The sequence below is a fragment of the Ylistrum balloti genome, unplaced genomic scaffold, assembly GCF_031769215.1.
Source record: "Ylistrum balloti isolate Yb309-2 unplaced genomic scaffold, AGI_CSIRO_Ybal_v1 Utg370452, whole genome shotgun sequence".
Classification (NCBI taxonomy): Eukaryota; Metazoa; Mollusca; class Bivalvia; order Pectinida; family Pectinidae; genus Ylistrum; species Ylistrum balloti.
This window is the reverse complement of record NW_026782300.1, coordinates 1,679,458-1,700,344: the sequence shown is the minus strand read 5'-3', so window position 1 is coordinate 1,700,344 and position 20,887 is coordinate 1,679,458. Positions and strand designations below refer to the sequence as shown.

General features: G+C 33.9%; 1 protein-coding gene across 1 annotated transcript; it reads left to right on the top strand.

Moving 5' to 3' along the window:
* The first annotated feature begins 9,172 nt into the window (after positions 1-9,172).
* Positions 9,173-19,341, top strand: LOC132555077 (polyunsaturated fatty acid 5-lipoxygenase-like). Its single transcript, XM_060219416.1, has 16 exons — positions 9,173-9,263; positions 9,777-9,841; positions 10,586-10,630; positions 10,893-11,021; positions 11,368-11,459; positions 11,838-11,997; positions 12,346-12,438; positions 12,886-12,976; positions 13,214-13,331; positions 14,064-14,156; positions 14,401-14,461; positions 15,229-15,337; positions 15,822-15,931; positions 16,458-16,640; positions 18,428-18,591; positions 19,227-19,341. Exons 1-16 carry the CDS (start codon positions 9,173-9,175, stop codon positions 19,339-19,341), a joined length of 1,719 nt encoding a protein of 572 aa, XP_060075399.1.
* The last annotated feature ends 1,546 nt before the right edge of the window (positions 19,342-20,887 follow it).

The following is a 20,887-nucleotide window of genomic DNA, read 5'->3' as shown; positions in this document are numbered from 1 at the left end:
ACAGGATTTTTTTCAGAGAGCAAAGCAGAACTTATATATATTGGAACCGACTTTAACTCCGTTTTTCAAGAAATGGATGATGTTTTTAATCGAGTTACCTACATATATACAAATAATACATTGTGGCTTTATGGAAAATATTTTGATTACCAATCACTATATGTTAAAAATGAACACGTCTTTCTGGGACCAGGTAGGTATTTCGCTTGAGTGTGTTCCTGGTATATTACTTATTCGAGAATGCACATTTTACGAGAATTCTTCTAGATACCGAAATCTTCTTAGATGTTGACGCGAAATATTCATACCGGCATAATCTATGTCGTACATTTAATCATATTTTTCAGGGCAGTTGACCTACTTGATAGAATTATTCCCCGTCTCTGAAAAGTACACTTGGTTCACACATGTGTTACTAGGTAAGAGTAACTTCTGTTTTCATGCACATAAGGTACACAAGGTATAAAACAGTGTCAGACTTTAACTTGTATACCATATAGCCGGTTATTTTCGCGGGGCGGGGGGGAGGGGGGCATTTTTGTTACTTCGTTGTACATTTAAAGAGATCGGGAAAATTAATCAGTGAAATGATGAGACACGTGTGTAGAAATGTCCATTTACATCCAGAATGTGAAATTTTAATCCGATCTATTAAAAAAAATCTTGAAAATTTTGACCCGCGAAAATCACCAGCCTTTCACAGTAAACTGTATAGGATATCGGGTGGGAAAAGGCTTTATCTTGTGAGTCGATGTTAATTGCATTCGTTTTCTATTTTGATCGGTCTTCAGATCACATTATATGGCCTGTTTTATTTTTACAATAAGGTCAAATTAAAGTTGTATGATGCAGTATAGGCATTGTATGGCTCTATTCTAAATGGGTTTTGGTTTAGAGGTACTTTTCATCATGACAATTTTGCATTATGTGAACACAGTAAACATCTCCAATTTGTACGAGATGTTTTTGTCACACGTCTTACACTGTAATTTAATATAATTTTGGTTATTTAGTAATGTAATTTGATGCATCTTTCGTGGAAAAGTGCATACATTGACTGAGAATGTGCATATCAGATATATATATCAAATGTTTTTCATTTAGTTCAACATTTTAAGACGTCAATCGTTGTGTAATCTCAAACATCTTGAAATGCACGCTTTTTGTCGATCCCACGTCAGGCATGCATGCTAAAAGCGATTCTCGATCTGTAGCTCTGGCGTACAGAGTTTTTTTTTTTAAATCAATAATTATGTAAATCTATTTTGATTGCTTATCCACTATTTTTTCAAACATGAAGCAGCGCTTTTTCAATACGGGTTTATCCAATTCTTCGTCTGATCATAAAGGTCCTCATCCTATAATAAAATACTTCTTGTACATAGGTTATCGACAAGCGGACATTGATAAACAACATCCATTATGTATTTGATCGGTTTTGTTCTAATTATAGAATTGTAAATACATGTTATTGTTCACGCCACCAATGGTCTAAATTTAAGACTCAAGAACCAGATAAGCCCTGGTGTGATAATCAATGTAAACGTCTACATAAGGCGTATAGAGGAGCCTTGTTTTCTTTTAACCGATGTGACTCGTATGAAGGTAGAGAAGTTTTAGTTCGCTTCAGGAAAAATTACAAAATTGTATGAAGCAAGAATGAAGCGAAATTATCTTCAGATGGTAGGTGATATGTTAAACATATTAAAAAATAACGACCCAAAATCTTTTTATTATCATTTTTCAAGGTTCATGAGTTTGGAAGCTGGAAGTTTAAGTCTAGATCAGTTTTTTTCAGAATACTTCAAATTAATTTCTAATATGTCCTTTGATACCGCTGAAGACACCGAACAACATGTTACAGATAATGAACACATATATCCTGATTTTAGTCTTGATGAACTGTTACAATTAAGGGGCTATCTAGGGACAAGGCATCAGGACTTGACATAGTATTAAATGAATATTTTATTGAATAGAAGGAAGTTTTTGCACCAGTTTTACTAAAACTATTTAATACCACATTACATGTAGGCTATTTCCATACTGAACGTGGTCAGAAGGGATCATTATACCTTTGTTTGAGAAAAGCGATAAAATGATGCGAGCAATTATAGGGGTATTACATAGATCAGTCATATTGCCAAATTGTCTGCGTCACTTTTAAATAAACATTTGTTTAAGTGGAGTGAGAGTGATAATGTATTATCAGATGCTAAGTTCGGTTTTAAATCCGGTAGCGGTACTAGAGATGCGATTTTTGTACTACATAGTTTAATTACAAAATCTTTGTAAAACAACAAAAGGCTTTACTGTGTTGAGTACAGAAAAGCTTTTGATATCATTTCACATAATAGATTATGGTTTACACTGTGGAAATCTGGTGTTCTGGGGCGTTTATTTAATGTTGTTATATCTATATATATGAAATTGCCAAGTCCTGTGTAAAGCTGCATAGTAAATTGTCTCCAATGATCGACTTACAAATCGACCTGTTACAGGGGAAAACTTTATCATCTATTATGTTTTCTTTGTCTATTAATGACATGGAATCTGAATATACGGAAGTTCCATCGCATGCCATCCGGAGCAATTAGGGGAAAGTGTCTTGTCCATGGACACGACGACATCAGCACAGACGTCAGTTTCCTGGTAAACACAAACGAGTAGTGAGAGTAGAACCACGCACCACGGATCTTCACTTGAGATTACGTGGACCAACGATCTAACCGACTAAGCTATCGTAAAACACAGCTCTGAATCTGTCAATGAAGCTTACATAACTTTCATATTTGTCTCGTAAATACAAATGTTACCATGGATGAGCAATTTCTGTGCAGTATTCATTCACAAATTGATATATGATAACAAATAGAATCTAGGATTATCTAGTATATACGATTACACTTCCTTGATATTCTATAGCAGTTCACCCGACATGTCGAGAAATTCAACAATGATTCTCCGAAATAGTAAATATATCGTGCTTGGTCATGTAATTTATAGCCCAGAGTAGTTTTTTGAATGCAGTGTAAATGTTTTTACATCTGTGTTGGTATATCATGTACCCAGCGTTGTCCGAGGACGCCGTAACTAATTCTTTAGATACAGATATATCTTTACAAATATGTAATAATGAAAAAAAACCCTGCTTTCAAGAAGGGTCAATACCCATGAATGATATTGTTAAATTGAATGTCGTTTATTTACAAAATTTTCTGTGTTTTCCTTGATAGTATTTTGTTTCAAGTATTATAAAAGAGAAATTACATGCAACATCGTCCTGTCGTCGCCAAGTTATAATAATAGGAGACTAATTGATATAAGCAGTTATGTACTTGTTTTCTAATCCTCTTTGTTCATCTAGGTATTGTTTTATTACTGTAGTATATCATATACAATAAAGTTGATGACGTACTTAAAGATCTAGAGAGCAAAGCAGAACTTATATATATTGGAACCGACTTTAACTCCGTTTTTCAAGAAATGGATGATGTTTTTAATCGAGTTACCTACATATATACAAATAATACATTGTGGCTTTATGGAAAATATTTTGATTACCAATCACTATATGTCAAAAATGAACACGTCTTTCTGGGACCAGGTAGGTATTTCGCTTGAGTGTGTTCCTGGTATATTACTTATTCGAGAATGCACATTTTACGAGAATTCTTCTAGATACCGAAATCTTCTTAGATGTTGACGCGAAATATCCATACCGGCATATATCTATGTCGTACATTTAATCATATTTTTCAGGGCAGTTGACCTACTTGATAGAATTATTCCCCGTCTCTGAAAAGTACACTTGGTTCACACATGTGTTACTAGGTAAGAGTAACTTCTGTTTTCATGCACATAAGGTACACAAGGTATAAAACAGTGTCAGACTTTAACTTGTATACCATATAGCCGGTTATTTTCGCGGGGCGGGGGGGGGGGGGGGGGGGGGGCATTTTTGTTACTTCGTTGTACATTTAAAGAGATCGGGAAAAATTAATCAGTGAAATGATGAGACACGTGTGTAGAAATGTCCATTTACATCCAGAATGTGAAATATTAATCCGATCTATTAAAAAAAATCTTGAAAATTTTGACCCGCGAAAATCACCAGCCTTTCACAGTAAACTGTATAGGATATCGGGTGGGAAAAGGCTTTATCTTGTGAGTCGATGTTAATTGCATTCGTTTTCTATTTTGATCGGTCTTCAGATCACATTATATGGCCTGTTTTATTTTTACAATAAGGTCAAATTAAAGTTGTATGATGCAGTATAGGCATTGTATGGCTCTATTCTAAATGGGTTTTGGTTTAGAGGTACTTTTCATCATGACAATTTTGCATTATGTGAACACAGTAAACATCTCCAATTTGTACGAGATGTTTTTGTCACACGTCTTACACTGTAATTTAATATAATTTTGGTTATTTAGCAATGTAATTTGATGCATCTTTCGTGGAAAAGTGCATACATTGACTGAGAATGTGCATATCAGATATATATATCAAATGTTTTTCATTTAGTTCAACATTTTAAGACGTCAATCGTTGTGTAATCTCAAACATCTTTGAAATGCACGCTTTTTGTCGATCCCACATGCATGCTAAAAGCGATTCTCGACCAGACATATTAAAATTGGAAATTTCTGTTTCGGAAAACGCTATCAAGCAGGTTTTCATTACCATGCAAAATACAAACAATAAGCCCGAGTATTAGGACATTAGTAATTATAAGTTTAACCAAACATTTATATGAATATATCGATTAAAAAGACATTTATATGAACATCCTAAACCAACCTTCAAAGTGTACATTTGACCATCATTTAGATACTATCAATTTAATAAAAACTTTGTTTTCCCTTTGTTAAACATAAAACTCCGGATCCTTGCCGTGTCTTTTTTGTGTTTGGTGCCGTATGCCGCCAAGACATACGTCCAACTGAACGATAACCATGATTAAACTGGCTGTAAGCAGTACTATAACAAAATTACAAGTTTGCTTTGCTACTTAGAAAAGCGTTTGCACATGTATCAATGGTAAATCATACACATGCTCAAACCGTCATTTAATACAGGCAAGTAGCTGCACATTTCAATGTCAGCCATTCTGTTATATCTCTGTTAATTTAGCGTCTGAACCAAATCGGGCATGCTGACGAGCGTTCCAGGTCTGGCAGAAGGCTTCTATATAGACGGGTAAGGCAAGCCCCATTCACCACTGCCAACAGGTTCAGGGGTAAGTCGAACATCAGTTATCGTAATGGCAGGCATCGTAACGTAAACAGACGTTTGATAAATATGCGATTTTTCTCTCGCCACCTGTAAAACGTTGATAGGAAGAAACAAACAAGAAGGACTGCAATGGAAACGTCTTAACCGGACATGGAAAATTATGTCTTTACGAAGATTCCTCCAGTCTGATGAAAGTCGATGGGTAGTTAATCCGACAGACAGCGGAATCTTGTTTGGAGACCAGTAACTACGGCATACTATCAGGTTCGCATACTGGACACAACAGCATTGAGTGGTGGCGGTGTTACTATTTGGGGTTACTTTTCTCTAGACTTGCATGTCCTTGATGGAACTTGATGGGCGGAAGTACCGTAAACAGATCCCTCAACCTTAAGTTGTTTCGTATTTCGATGCCTATTAATTGGCTGTTCGGCTTATCTTATTGGATGCCAATGCCAAATCACACAGAGACCGTCTTATACAAGACTATATCAACAAGAAGTGAGAGAGATGCTGGTATTACCTGATGCCACCAGACATGAACCCGGTCGAGCATGTTTGCAAATCTCGGACACAAAACAATGCCAATGCACGGAAATCAAAGATGTTTCCTCACAACAAGCTTCGGCTTCCTGTCAGTTTTATGAGACAACGGACACAGGAATTGTACCAGAAGCCTGATGGCTACACCCGATATTGACATTTTCATACCCAATACAACTTATTGATTAGTTCAACGTTTTGACCAAGCAAAATGTTTTGGTGATATGATAATGTATCTGTTTATAGAAGTCAGTTGATATCAATCTTTTTCATATAGTTTGGGGATGCCCTTTCGAGCACGTCTTTTAAAGAGGATAAAGCTCTTACGGTTTTGTACATTTCTTTTCTTATCGACTGTGTATAATTTCGTCAGACGCCTAAACATTCAAACCTCCCTATATGTCTTTTTGAGTTTTGAATTTTCATTGAATATTTCTTCTTAAATAAAAAAGCGAACAAAATCAAGCCCAGTCTAAGATATGACTGGTCCCTAACTTATGGCCAAGTGTTCGGAAGCAATATAGATTTAAATAATCTCACAAATAAGCATACATGTATGTGAATTATAAAGCTTAAACAAATAGCTTTCTTTAACGTTTGTGTGTTTGTGTGTTTGCTTGCTGCTTGCTTGTTTGCTGATTTTAACGCCCTTTGAACAGTCAAGGTCATCTGGAGACGAGATCTTGTAGGCTTCGCTAATCGACGTATGAGACCAGTCGCATGTTATTCTAAGCAAAGTGGTAAGTATGGCGACAACACTGGTGGCACCACTTGATTGCCTGTAACATTAATAACCCAGAAAGAAGAAATTGAATCCAGAATCCTCCACTTGAGGATGCAGCAGATCGTGCCAACAAAACACCTTCCAACGACCAAGACAAGACTTATCTCTCAATTGGTGTCCTGTAATAGAGCTCGAAATCAACCCCTGAAAAAGTACATTATTAAAACATCTCTGCATTACCTACGACAAAAACAATGCAAGCCCATAACAATACAGGCAATGTCATGCTTTCGAAAGTAGTAACCAATTAATCGGACACACAAGCTGGTTCTGACACTTCGAATAGTATACCTATCAGACGAGGGAATATCTCAAATTAAGTCAAGTTAAATTTGGTCTTTACATCGGAATCACGAATATATACGTTTCGGTATTATTCTTTGATACTGAAATGTATAATTCTGTTAAATGTTGAAGGTCTAGTTCTTGTTCAGTTCTAGTGATGATGATGCACTAGATTGCTAGAATCCACTCAGGACAATTATGCAATGATGTATCATCTCGTTTTATCTATTTAACGGAATGTGTTTGATCCTGAATACGAACTCTATAACACTTGAGATGTGAAGCAATATACCAGACCCGAGAATGTAGTAAGAATTTCTAGGAAACATTATATCCTACTTTGTTATTAATGCGTGACAAATATATATACCTTTATGTTATTGCATTTAACTGCATAAGTGAGCAAAGTCAACAAGCGTGAAAAATAATATCTACAGCCACTCCCCAAATAGCTTTACATTCCACAAGAACCTATAAATACCCGTGCATTTGCTGATTTTACATACACTGGCGACGCTTTCTATAACAAGTATGAGCGTAAGTATATATTTATTTATTGTTATGTATAAGATATGTATGTTCTTGTTCAATGTTGATATATGAGTACATTATTCTTTCAATTTCGCTTTGAACGTTGTTTGATAAGATATTTCTGTCAATGTCTCACGTGCTATACGTTTTAATGTTAGTTTGTAATTCTTTTCAATGCAATGAACCACTTTATCTCAGTGTGAAATATTATTTTTGATACTGGATTATTCATCTCGTTTTTAATTTTTATTTTGCTTTCATCTTATGATTAAGATATTTTAAGGACGAAACTAAGAAAAAATACATAAATTAAAAAATATTGACGTCGCGAATTAATGAAAGGAGAACGAACTTCGATTAATTAAAATATAACCAAGCGAGCGCTGGTTTGGTACCTATTGTGTCATAACCCGGAACATAATTTACGAGGTTTACATAGTGAGAATGTAGCACACATGTAAATATGCATGTATAGTGTTATCTATGTCATCTATCCTTCAAATTTGAACTACAGCCAACTTTTTAGACCAATTACAAATGGCCTGACTTCCCGTTCATTCACTTTTGTCTATATATCACAGTTATTAAATTTGAATGTATGTCTTATAACATTAAACTCGCCACAGCTGTATCCGAGTAAAGGGTTTGACATGTAAAAACTGCTGACTGATGTGACATCAGACAGAAGTACGTAGTAAAATACACTACAGGTGTAACTTTGTGACTAATCATTGGTGTGATTAGTGAGATGACACAAAATACAAAACTGACATCGAAGACTTCAAAAACTGGTCTCAATTGTGAAGCGTACACCACAATGACATACAGAAGGTATTTTGAGACTTCAATGAAATAGTTTTCTCATCGAGATGACTTTAGTTTGAGGTTACACAATAGATGTATCACCTATGCATGCTTAGTATGTTGATGTTAATCCTGCAGTTGGTAATGATGCAATGGAAGGAAGGACCATCATGTAGAAATTTAATCCCATAAAGGTGGTCATCTTGAGAAAATCATAAAGTTAGGGGAAATCTGTATAATGTACTTTTGTAGAGTTCAATTTTCATGGTTTAACAAAACAATTAATATTTCATCGGCACTTTGTGAATAAGTAAAGCTCAATAAAAACTGTAAAGTCACAGTAACATGAAAATTAATTGATAGAAACTTTATCAATCTGTTTTTGATTTCAATGAAAATTAAATTTATATGTCTTTGAAAATTTTGGTAAAACCACAAAACTTTACAGTATTCATGCTGGGATAAGGTGATTGATAGATACCAGTAATGGATATTTGGCATAATTCTGATACGGATGAATCAATATTCAAATGGACACAGACATTTTTCTCTTTTAATCAGGTCCTACAGATCGTTTCGTTTTCCACGATCATTTGGTTGTTTTTACTTGATTATTATTCTTTGTTAGGATCTTATTTACTGTCTAAGATGTTATTCAACAACCATTTTTGGCATACACTGTTTGTATATGTATACATATGTATATACTTTTTCTCTTTTCCACCAATCAATAAACATGTGTTAACAAGGTAGATGTACATTATATACGTAATTACTAAAACATGGGAACGCAGCAAAACCGATAGTGTTTAGTGGAAACGTTTTCGCCAAACATTAACTTCGACCTAAACTGATTAAAATATATGAATTACATTTACCTTACATTCATCTGGCTCAAGATAAGGTGTGGCAAAATGTTTTACAGTGGCTAAAGTTTTCTTGTACAAAACATATTGTTGATTTTAAAGGGAGAAAAGTTATCATTAATGTCATTTCAGACAATTACAACCAGACGCCGAGGAACAACAGTGAATTGGACTTCTCGCAATGGGGCTCCGGATAGTCCAGATTCCATAGGTAATTTAGTGTTAGGAGATAAAGCACACAATTAAAGAACCGGGAACTATATGTGGATGAAAAAGGGTGGTATTAGATGATTTTTGGATAGCATGATTTGATTATATTTTAGGGATTTGTCTACTGGTAAGCAATGTATATGGTATGGTGTTTGGTAATGTATGGAACCTTATTATATGAATATATTGCCTTTAAAACACTTTCTATCATACCTATCATATTTACAATTTTTTGTTTTTCATTTGAGATATCAGATATAAAAAATTACGAAATTCATTAAATCGAGTGCTAGTAAACCTTCTCACTTAAATTGTGATGTTACGTGTGGTTATATTTTTCTTCAGTCGTCCTAATGTTTCAAAACTTAGACCATTAAGATCACTGACAAGTCCTAAAAGGACGAAAAAGATTTAGGCTGCAGTTTAATTAATACTTAATGACTCCACTGCGTCTGATTCTAAATTATTATTGAAAGGTGTAATCTATTTGTGAGTCTTTTGTACAACCTTTTAGATGATCTCCGTACTGCAAAGGAGGATTACCAACTGGTGGAGTATGTTCATGGCCTTCCATCCCATGTAAGTATCTAATACAGAAGTTTTGTTTACGGGTTAGATTCAAAGGTATTGACCAAGATTGTAGCTGTATGGATCGCGTAAATAGAGTAAAATCAGAAAGTTTGGTTCATTAGAGATGGCTATATTTCCGGACGCGACATTTCAATAATGAACAATATTTGACATAGAAAGATAGATGTTGTGTTGGGGCTTTAAGTTTTACAAGGTCAGATTAACACAACATATTTGTGGATGCGATGTACATATATAGATATAATTGAGTTGACACATAGATACCCCGTTTCATTTCTAGCGGAGGAGATATCTAGCATCCATACATGTGACAAAATCGATCAGATAATTATATGAGCTTGATAGTTCAGTAATTATTTCTTGCCGGATGCAGTTACGTGCTGAAATCCTAACACCATTATCGGAAAGAGAATCAGCCTTTTTTCATATTGAAAGATGGCAGTAAATTTAACAAGAAACAAGTACTCTTTAAAGACCAAATTATGTGATCTAAGATACAATTGAAACACTTTATATTTGAAAGTTTAGATACTCACTAATACGCAGAAAAGAAAATAATCGAAAACAAACGTCATCGACACATAAATATTGCATTAAGAGAGCTAACTATCATATTCCACCGGTAACTTTATTCCGCCATTTTCATTTGCGAATGAAGAATATCATTAATTATTTAATTATATTTTTTTTCTTTTTTTAATGTTGTAGGTTTTGTTCTTTTGTTTTTGACAGGTGAAAACGTTGCCAAAGAAAGAAAAATTTAGCCTCTTTGAATACGTAAATATTTCTTACATTATCAATTTTCTTTATTTCAATTTTATCAATATATTTTATTGAATGTACATGTTATCTACCAGTCATTTAATTACATCTGGTTATTTTGAATTAGTATTTCATATATATAAATAATTTATACCTTAACCTTAAACGAGTATTGATACAACGGCAAATTATTTCATACCTTTCAACCACATAGTAACAGGTATTGTTGAATATTGCTGCTTAATTAATTCAATAACCGGTTATTATTTCAACATAGTTTCGCATACGGGGTCTGCTACTTGTGTTGGCCATTGGCTACGCCATCGATAGATTTTTCACTCGAGCTTGGAAGAAGTTGCCAGACCTTTTTAATGTGTACGGCTTGATCTTTCGAAAACCTTCAACGGTAATTACAGGACATTTATTGAACAAAAGCAGAAAGTAATCACAAAAACATACAATTGATAAATATTCTCATTAATTCCACAATAATTAGTAATATGGAACGATGTATTGGAATTGCATAAAATCACTGCTGTATTCAAGATATATGCCTACAGTTCCGGTAAAAATGTTTAATCGATGATAATGAATTATGTGCAACAGTAATTTGTATCCATTATTGTTCCGATATGCCAGGTCAATGAGTTTGGATTTACATATTTTCTTATCAATCTAATTGAAAAAGATAAGAACATGTACACATGTAAGATAAAAAAAATATTCAATTGGACGAATCGCTGTGTTTTCAGGCTGAAATTTGGCGAGATGATGCGTTTTTTGCCAGACAACGTTTAACTGGTGTTAACCCATTCGTCATTGAACTTTGCAAAGAGCTACCAAAGTAAGTATTATTGCATTGTGAACGACATTCATACAAATATGCAAACCAATCACTCTACAGCTATACCCAAGCATTACGATAAAACAACCAAAATACCAACATGTCAATATAATCATAATCCAAACTCAAATTCATTAAAACTAGGGCCAATCATGAAACAAAGATTTACAACGTACAAGGAGTAAGGCCAGATGTTTCCGAAGAGTATATGTCTTCTGATTCGTCGCCGCAACCCGCCTTGTTAACCTTGGCCAATCTTGTCAAGTTCCCATAAGAGAACGTAGTATAAAACAAGGGAACATACAAGAGAACTAACCAGCATCAGACATTTCAAGCTTTATATCGTTAAAAGTTGAAAACCCTAGCTTTCTATTTTAGAAAGATGACCGAAAACCTTAATATCCGAGAGGCTTCGCTTAAGACAGTTTTACAACAAAGATCTGGGAGGGCAGATTTCACCCTGGAGACTGCCATACAAGAAAATAGACTTTTCATCGTCAATTACACAATTCTTGACGGAATGTTCAGTCAATTTGGAGTAAGAAGTCTCCCTTTTCTTTGCTTATATCTTACTTGTCTGGTATAGAAATGTCGTATACAGCATGCATAAAATATTTCATTATTAAGACGTCATCATAAATACATTGCACTTCACTGCACTGCACTGCACTGACATCAGCACTAATGATAAAAATATAACTCGGAGTAAACGGACTTTTTCATTATTTATATATCAGTATGGACATGTCAAATAGAGTATGTATTATATTTTTTATCATCGAAATTCAAGCATTGTTTTATCACATTGTATTGGTTATACTTTAATAAATGACAAAAGTAAAACTTCACCATGCGTTGGGTCTAATGATAATACTGGATTTTTTAGGTTTGTGCTCCTATCGCCTTGTTCCTCGTGGATGCTAACAAAGAATTGATGCCCATCGCTATACAATTGCATCAGTCAGGGGAATCTAACCCGGTAAGAGTTGTCCTGAATTCTGATTGGTTAATTTATTCAAGAATTTACCTGTGTCTATAAACCAAGAAAATGAATGAATTGGTTTTTTTTTATCCGAACTCCACAAAAATAATCATATCTTTCATCAGTGAAAACGAGTAAACAAAACATTATTCAGTAAAAATCTGAATGTACTTAGTTTATCGAGTGGACGTCGGGAACAAATTAAATACTAGATATACTAAATATTTATACATATCATCAAAATATTGAGAGATTGTCTTTCTAATTTTAAAATATACATGTAAATTAATCCGAAAAAACTATCTAACGCATTTTGGTATAATATGCAGCAACATGTATTTAAATTGCTCACCAAATGAAAGAAAGTATATGAATAATGAATGCAATGTTTTATTTCTTTATGCTGGCGTAACATCCATCATCAAAAAATGTAATTTTTTTCAGTTGTTCCTGCCAAACGACCCAAGCTGGTTAATGGCAAAATTGTGGTTCAATCACGCGGACAGCTCTTTTCAGGAATCGTTTTCTCATCTAGGTGAAGCATATCATTATTTTCATTCGCCAACAATGGAAAAAAAGACATATTGATAACATAAATTATAATTAAGAATCGAAACTTAGTTAAAATAAAAACAAACCACAGTGACTTCCACAGACTTTTTAGTACACGGAGAATAAAATCAGATATTCCAAAATGGCATGCGTTACCTACTCTTGTTGATTAGCATTAAATGTCTATGTTAAAAGGATTGCATTTCAACTGTTGTCGTAGGTGTCACTCATCTGCTGATGGAGAGTGTTGATGTTGTGACACACCAGAATCTGGCTCCATCCCACCCGGTGTTTGAAATCCTGGCTCCACATTTTCATTACCTCCTGGCCATCAACACGTAAATGCCGTATTTCTTAAAAGTTTACATGAACACTTATGCTTTGCATTTTATTATGTTTTCATAGCAGGCGAAAACATTTTAAATTGAAGATTCAGACTTCTTTCGAAATGGTAGCATTCCTTTTCTTGTTTCGACAGTTGTTCGAATTTTAGAATAATCAATTACTATCTAACTTTTGAATCTATTTTGAGCGTATACATGCATGTGCTCTTACAAAAACATTTCAATGTAAATTTATATCATATGCCTAAATCGGTACTTGAATAAATTTGAAAGTATGTGTTTATGATTCATCTAAATTACACGATCAAGAATGGAAAACCTTGTCATAATTATTCATCTTGTGAGCGTGCTGTACAAACTCCGTGAGTACATATCGTGAGACATAACGTTGGTGATATGAAGCGCATTACCAACACAGAATATATATGTAATACTATATTTTATAAATATACAAATATAATTGTCTCAAAATGAAAGAAAAAAATGGATAAGCCAGTTAGAACCTGGCATCAATGCTCAAGGGATCAAAATCCAATATACTATTTTCAGGTTTAAGCTACATAAGTTAAATTCCCCAATGATGAAGAATTTAGTAAAAGGAACATGTATTTGCAAATATTTTGTGTGAGAGAAATACGCCATATTACGAAATATAAAAGACCACTAAGTAAAACAGTCACATTTCCAACATATTTCAAAGTTAGATATAAGCAATCTCATTCGTAGGGAAGCGAGAAGTCTGCTGATCAACAAGAATGGAATCGTTGACAAGACGTTGTCGATCGGTAGAGATGGAATGATCGAGATCATCAGACGACGGTAACAATGTTCATTCTATAGAATATAAAAACTTGACTCGTTTTATGGCACGTTGCTTTCAGTATGCAACACAGATACATACACATAGATACAAACTGGAATGTAATTCCAATATTCAATATTGATAACGCTGGAACAGGTTTTCATTTTTTTTTTTTTTTCAAAAGTTTTGGAGAAAAATCATGAGAAGCATATCATGATTATTTTCTTGAACATTTATGCATTTCCAATTTTTATATATCAGATTAGTGGAGTGGAGGATGGATACGGATGGAATATTGCCGACTGATCTTAAAAAAAGAGGGGTAAGAAAAACTGAAAAACACAACAATCGAATGTATAACTATTACTTATAAATGAATATGTCCTTTGTGCATGAATGGTGAATACTGCTGTTCCCTAGTTTAATTGATATATGTAGTAGAATCGGAGTAATTATTTAACATTGGAATGTTATCATTGTGTTATGATGATATTGCCGGGGTATTGCTTCAAACCTGGTGCTGATTTCGTCTGTTGATACATTATATAATCATTGCCTACATCGGCTAGAGGTCGTATGTCTTAAGGAATCAACGATCAATGGAGTACAATATCATACACGTACAAGTTGGCGGGAAGCTGGTTACTTACCATGCCTTTATGCAATACATTATCACGGTTATTTGAAGTTGATTACTACGGAATCAATTTTTAACTATTAGTAACCGAAACATGACCATTCCAGCGGCGACAGAATACCACACGAAAAAAATTGAATCGCATGACAGTACCTGGCAACTGAAAACAATACGAATACCTAGTTTTTGTCAAAAAATTGAAACATCAATGATAAGTATGTGATAAGTGATAAGGTTATACAAATATTATTCGAAATTTTTACAACGTATCTGATACAGCACTAACGGTTCAGTTTTTTTACGAATAAAAAAACAAATAATTTCTTGAAAGGAAGATTTTCCAAATTAGGTATTCATGTCACATTCAAACAGGATAACTAAGGATTCTCCTTAAGCGGTGTTTCTTTCAGGTAATTGAAAACAGATCTCACTGTTGTTAACATATGTTTTAGGTGATAGATGACGGTATTCTTCCTGGGTATTATTACCGTGACGATGCTCTACTTGTCTATGAGGCTATTCACAAGTACGTGAAGACATGTGTTGAGATACACTATGATGGTAAGTTGAGAAAAAAACCCCTAGCGTCAAAACCAATTAACGTATCATAAAATTAATGTAAATTAAGAGTCGGTAAAAAGAAAAACATATACATATTCAAATGTAAACATAATGCATATGATTGTTAGATTGAATTTATTTCTGTTTTGTAATTATCAATAATCTCAAAGATTACTTAGATTACTTACTCTTATATACCGGAGTAATATCGCGTTTTTATTCAAACGTATAAATACGTGTTTGACGTCAGTTTAAAATAATGCAAAAGTATGGAAAATATTGATTTGTGCGGTTATCGCATTTCTCCATCAGTGTTGATATCTATTTCGGCCCATTTCTATTTCCCAAATTCACCTTCTATACATTAAAAATCCCTCGCATCATTTAGGAAACACTTTTTATGCAAATTAACTCATTCTGTCGTTAGTTCCAACTTTATATTAAAAAAATTCACTTGTGTGTCTTTTGTCCAATTCATATGCAGATTATGGCAACAACGGACGACATCGTGTGAGTGATGATACACAACTACAGAACTGGGTTTTGGCTATCATTTCCAAGAGAGAACCAGTTGGTGGTGGATGCGAAATACAGGTATGAGTCGGTGGTGGTTGTGAAATACAGGCATGAGTCGGTGATATGTGTGAAATACTGGTATAAGTTTGAATCTCATCATGATAACAAAAACAAATAGAATTGTATACTTCCTTGATGTTGAGAAAACCTTAATCCGAGCGGAAAGATAATTAAGTTGCCTTGATGATCCACGAGGTTTTTTTCGAGTGTTTGCACCTTTTCATCTTTCCTCGAGGAATAAAATATCTGAGTTAAGGGAACGAAAGTTTTTTTTCTTATACCCTGCTAGCCTAAATGATTCCGTTAGCACATTTCTAAGTATTATTTATGTAACGCCATAGTTAGGAGAATCCCCTTCGCACCCCAAGGATGAGACGAGGAAACTTTACACCGGTAACAGTGTGGATACACCTACCAAAGGCTAGAGAAAGGAAATTGTTTTCGTTGCTTGTCAATTTAAAACATTATTTTTGAAGGATGGGGAAGATTTTGTAAACATCTTTAATTTGCAGTAACAATGAAATTTGTAAATGATGCTCTACAGGGTCTTCCAATGGACGACAACGGTGAGACCATATCTACATGTGGTCAACTGATAGAAATCGTTACCTGCATTATATACATATGCAGCGTGAGACATGCCGTCACTAACTTTCCACAGTACGATCAGTACGGCTTCCAGCCAGCCTACCCTGTTGGCATGAGAGGCACTCCACCTCAGGATCCGGTACGGTTTTCTACATATGTCGAGACTCTTCTGTATCTTTTATTATCAGTCCAATTTTGCTTGTGGAAAATGGACTTTTCATTGCACTGTAAACAAATTCGTTTGAATTTCTTATAGTCGAAACATTTCATAGTTAAGTAAAGTCTATTGTCTAATTATCTTACGTCATCATTCACAGTTTGAAAACGGAGAAAGTTGACTGAAAAATGTGACTCGTTGCATTTTTTTCGAAATTATAATTTTGGTAAAATGAGAATGAACTTGTTTACTTAACTCATCTAAGTCAAAAGAATCATAGAATGTTGGCGATTACTGCCTGTCGGACAAAACATGAAAGTTATACACATGGTTTAACTAAAAAAATGATTCAGTCAAAATTGTGAGATATCGATCCTCTTGAATCCGTTTATTGTTTTCAACTTGCAGTAGTAAATGCTCTATATATTCCGCCCAACCAACTTCAAAGTTTTTTCACATGTTGCGGATATGTATAATTTTCGATGGAAAGATAAAAAATAAAATAAAAAATATATGGGACCACAGAATTCCTTTATTTTTTAATGCAGTATGAATTATCGGCATATATCAGCAGGTAATTCGTAATTCTTTGTTAAATATAATAGAGCTTGGGCTTAAACCGAAATATTTTGAGCCAACCCTCCCCCCCCCTTTCAAAAAATAAAATAAATAAATAAAACTAGTACAGAATGACTATATGACTATATTCACTGTTAAGATGTTATGAATTCTCCGGTCCCAGTGATCTACCCTGTTGATATATATTTTGTATGTAAATTAGTTGATATATATTTTGTTGTTCTCGTTTTTTTCAGTATCTGAGTAACTTTCGTTTTCTCGTTGTACCATCGATGGAAAAGCAAGGTATCATTGGGTATAGAACGAAAAAAATGGGACAACCCAATTAGGTCTGATCTGAAGCCACCTGTGACTTGGACTCTTCCAATTAACCTCTCGTCCGATGTCTGCACAGTATTTTTTCACCTGGCTCCACCCACAATCGATCTAGACTTGGCTCTGCCAATCAGAGAGCTTGTTGCATAAATTTAAGGAATTCGATTGGTGAAGTACTTCAGTACAATACTATCAATACTTTGTTCAAGTAACTAAAAAAATGATTCAGTCAAAATTGTTTCATTGTGATTTATAGCAAGATGATAATCATTTGCTTGATATTAATAAAACAGTGTGTTGCTTGTATTATGAACATCGTCAATATGAACTCTAATATAGCTCAAAGTTAGCAATACATAGAGAATATCTTTTAGAAAGACATATACGCATGCCATATTGCAATGCATTTATTCGAACTAGTATTGATATTGATAATGATTAATTTCATTTTCTGTCTCACAATTGCGACGAGAGTCATGATATTCTAAATTTAGCAATATCTATAGTGCAATATTTTCTTGATGCAACAGTTTCTATTGATTTTTTGGTTTTTGTTTTGTTTTGTTTTGTTTGTTTGTTTGTTTGTTTGTTTTTTTTCTACAAGGATTGGTTCGTTGATCGGCATTGCAAAACTGCTTATTTCCCATATTCAGTTTTGCACAAGGGTTGAGTAGACACTACACTTCAAAATGGCCCCTTAGACAATTATCGTTATTTTTGTGATCTCAATCCGATTTCGGAGGACGTATTTTCTGTTACAATGTATGTACACCAATTATTGTGAAAAGCAAACAAAGAATAGAGTTGCACGTTATATGATATAATGACTGATTCGTAAAATAAAAATGCTGAATGTTTTCCTATGTTGAACAAAGAAAGCTGAACTGACTGCGACAGCCATCATCAACGCAATTCCACCAAAAGTTACTTGCCTTCTTGAAATGCTAATAATGAAGTTTTTAAGCACAAGAAACACCAAACTCTTGGGTAATTTTGACAAAGACATTATTCCGTTCCCTTGCGACGCAGCGGTAACACAGTAAGTATTTGTTTTCAAGATGACCAGCAGTACTGTACTTCCATTTTGACAGCCTATCGCAGTTTGAATACAGTAAACGTAATTGATATAGCCCATTTACATTTTCTGAATGATTTGTGCAATGGTCGATTTGTAAGCAACATACAGAAACTGGAATTAGCGCAATCCTATTCTAGTACAAAAATAAGATTACCGCTAAATTTAAGGTAATAAAATGACGAAATTTCCGTAATTTCATGGAACGTATAGTATGTACAGCATGTGAAGACGAAATCAGTTGTGATTGCAAGGGAGATAAGAGGGTCAATTCGCTCTCGGAAATATACGAGAATCCTTAGTAATGGTAGCTGAATCGATAAATGGATCGTTTTGATTGTTAAAATGTATTACCTTGTATATCAGGTTGATGTTTGTTGTAATAGTTAGATGAAGGTACATCATATATATTGTACTGGTCGCCAAAATTTCACAAACATAAATGCTACACGAATCTATGTCAATAATTTTCATAATGTATTTCAACGTTATTATTACGATAAGATAAAAAAATATCGCTACAATTTCCAGTCCATAGTTAATTGGTAATGTTTAATCAATTGTGATACAAAACAAATTCAAATTACACAATATTTCAGGTTCCAAAAGGATCTGCATGAAATTGCTGAAAAAATTGAGGAAAGGAATAAAATTAGAAAGTATCCTTACCAATGGGCAAGCCCTGACTACATCCCAAATTCTATCAGCATCTAGGTCTAGAAACAACTGGAATTATATCACCATCAACATCCGACCACTGACCAACACAGCAAGTAGATGTTTGTTGTATACATTTGGACAACCCTAAAACTGTTCAGCACCACGATTGAGATTGGGAAGTGAGATGTTCGTGAATATCAAATCACAATACATGTGATATCAATTTATTTGGAGGGGGAAAAATGTTAACTATCTAGATAATGTTGTTTTACTCGTGCTATAACCTGTTATTATGGTAATCATTTGTTTTTCGTTTTATATTAATAATTGTAAATGCTTTTTGTTGTGATATTATAGCATCTTTTTGTAGTTCCTGATCAGAATATTCAAATTCCATGAATTAGTTTGTGGCTGTAAAATGCCTTTTTAATATTTTTATCTCTTTATATACTACAATTTTGACTGACTAGGAAATTTACCTGTCAAACTAGTGTCGTCGGTCATCTTTCCTGTTACACTTAATCTCAGTCAGTGAAATGTTTGTTTCAAGCGCCCAGAAACAATGGGTGAGCCTGTGAGCATGATGGCAACATATATCTAAAATCAACCATGCAATGTACTATTTTTCACAATTAGCAGTCGGTATTGCTGGTAGTTGATAGTCATGTCACCTGTGTCCAACCAACAGCGATTCAAAAATTAAGGAAAGGAATAACGCTGAATACATTTTATTTCATACATAATATAGTTAATTGATACATTAATTTAGACATTCATTTTTAAGCAGCAGAAATGTACTATTTAATCAGTAACTTTGAATACTAAAATATTTCTTCCACATTGCTTATGTCGTCTCTGTTTTGTACTGTAATTCACCTTTTACCTTCATTGGCGTTTTATGTAAAAATATGTAAAAATATAAATAATCAAAGCTTGGTATAGCTGAGTCCATTCTTGATCTTAAAAACACAAATGTACAAAGTATGGTAAAGGCATATTGCAGAAATCACACTTTGATTACAATCATATATGATCACGTGAACTTGGCACGCTATTCCATAAGTACAAAAAAGTTATGACTAACACATTACATTATGAATATTGGATCATCTTCCACATAGCTTAATAATTACTGAAACCGCAATATTCGGTTGTTTCGTCCATCGAGGCCTCATCAGACATGTGAAGTGCCTAAAAGGTTGAAATATATGAAGCGATGAGGTATATGGACAAAACCAGTGTAAACATTGTTAAGGAAGTTCATGTGGTTTTCGAAGAAAGGCACAGAGTTAGGTGAAGGAAACTGATTTGAAGAAATATTGCAGTAATATCATCCCTTTTTCAATATGCATAAACCATTCATTATTTTCATTCCGAAATATTATTCAATAGTATATTAAGTAAGATATATCCATAATGTTAAAGAACGGGGGTTCCTTTAAAACAATATATATAAATGCCTTTAAAGTTGCTTATCGTGTTACCAGTATGACAAGTGAGTCATTTTAATATATAACTTCCACTGTGCATTTGCCAAATCTAAGAGTTTTTGCGTTCCAATTTGATGGCAGTGTTGGTATGGACAGAAAAATGTTTAGAA

What these genes read in the sequence shown, in the direction of transcription:
- LOC132555077 (XM_060219416.1), top strand. Translation starts at nt 9,173, where the DNA reads ATGTCATTTCAGACAATTACAACCAGACGCCGAGGAACAACAGTGAAT. An exon ending in AGTCAGGGGAATCTAACCCG is followed by an intron (nt 12,439 to 12,885) that starts GTAAGAGTTGTC and finishes AATTTTTTTCAG; the next exon opens with TTGTTCCTGCCAAACGACCC. An exon ending in GCACTCCACCTCAGGATCCG is followed by an intron (nt 16,641 to 18,427) that starts GTACGGTTTTCT and finishes TGTTGAACAAAG; the next exon opens with AAAGCTGAACTGACTGCGAC.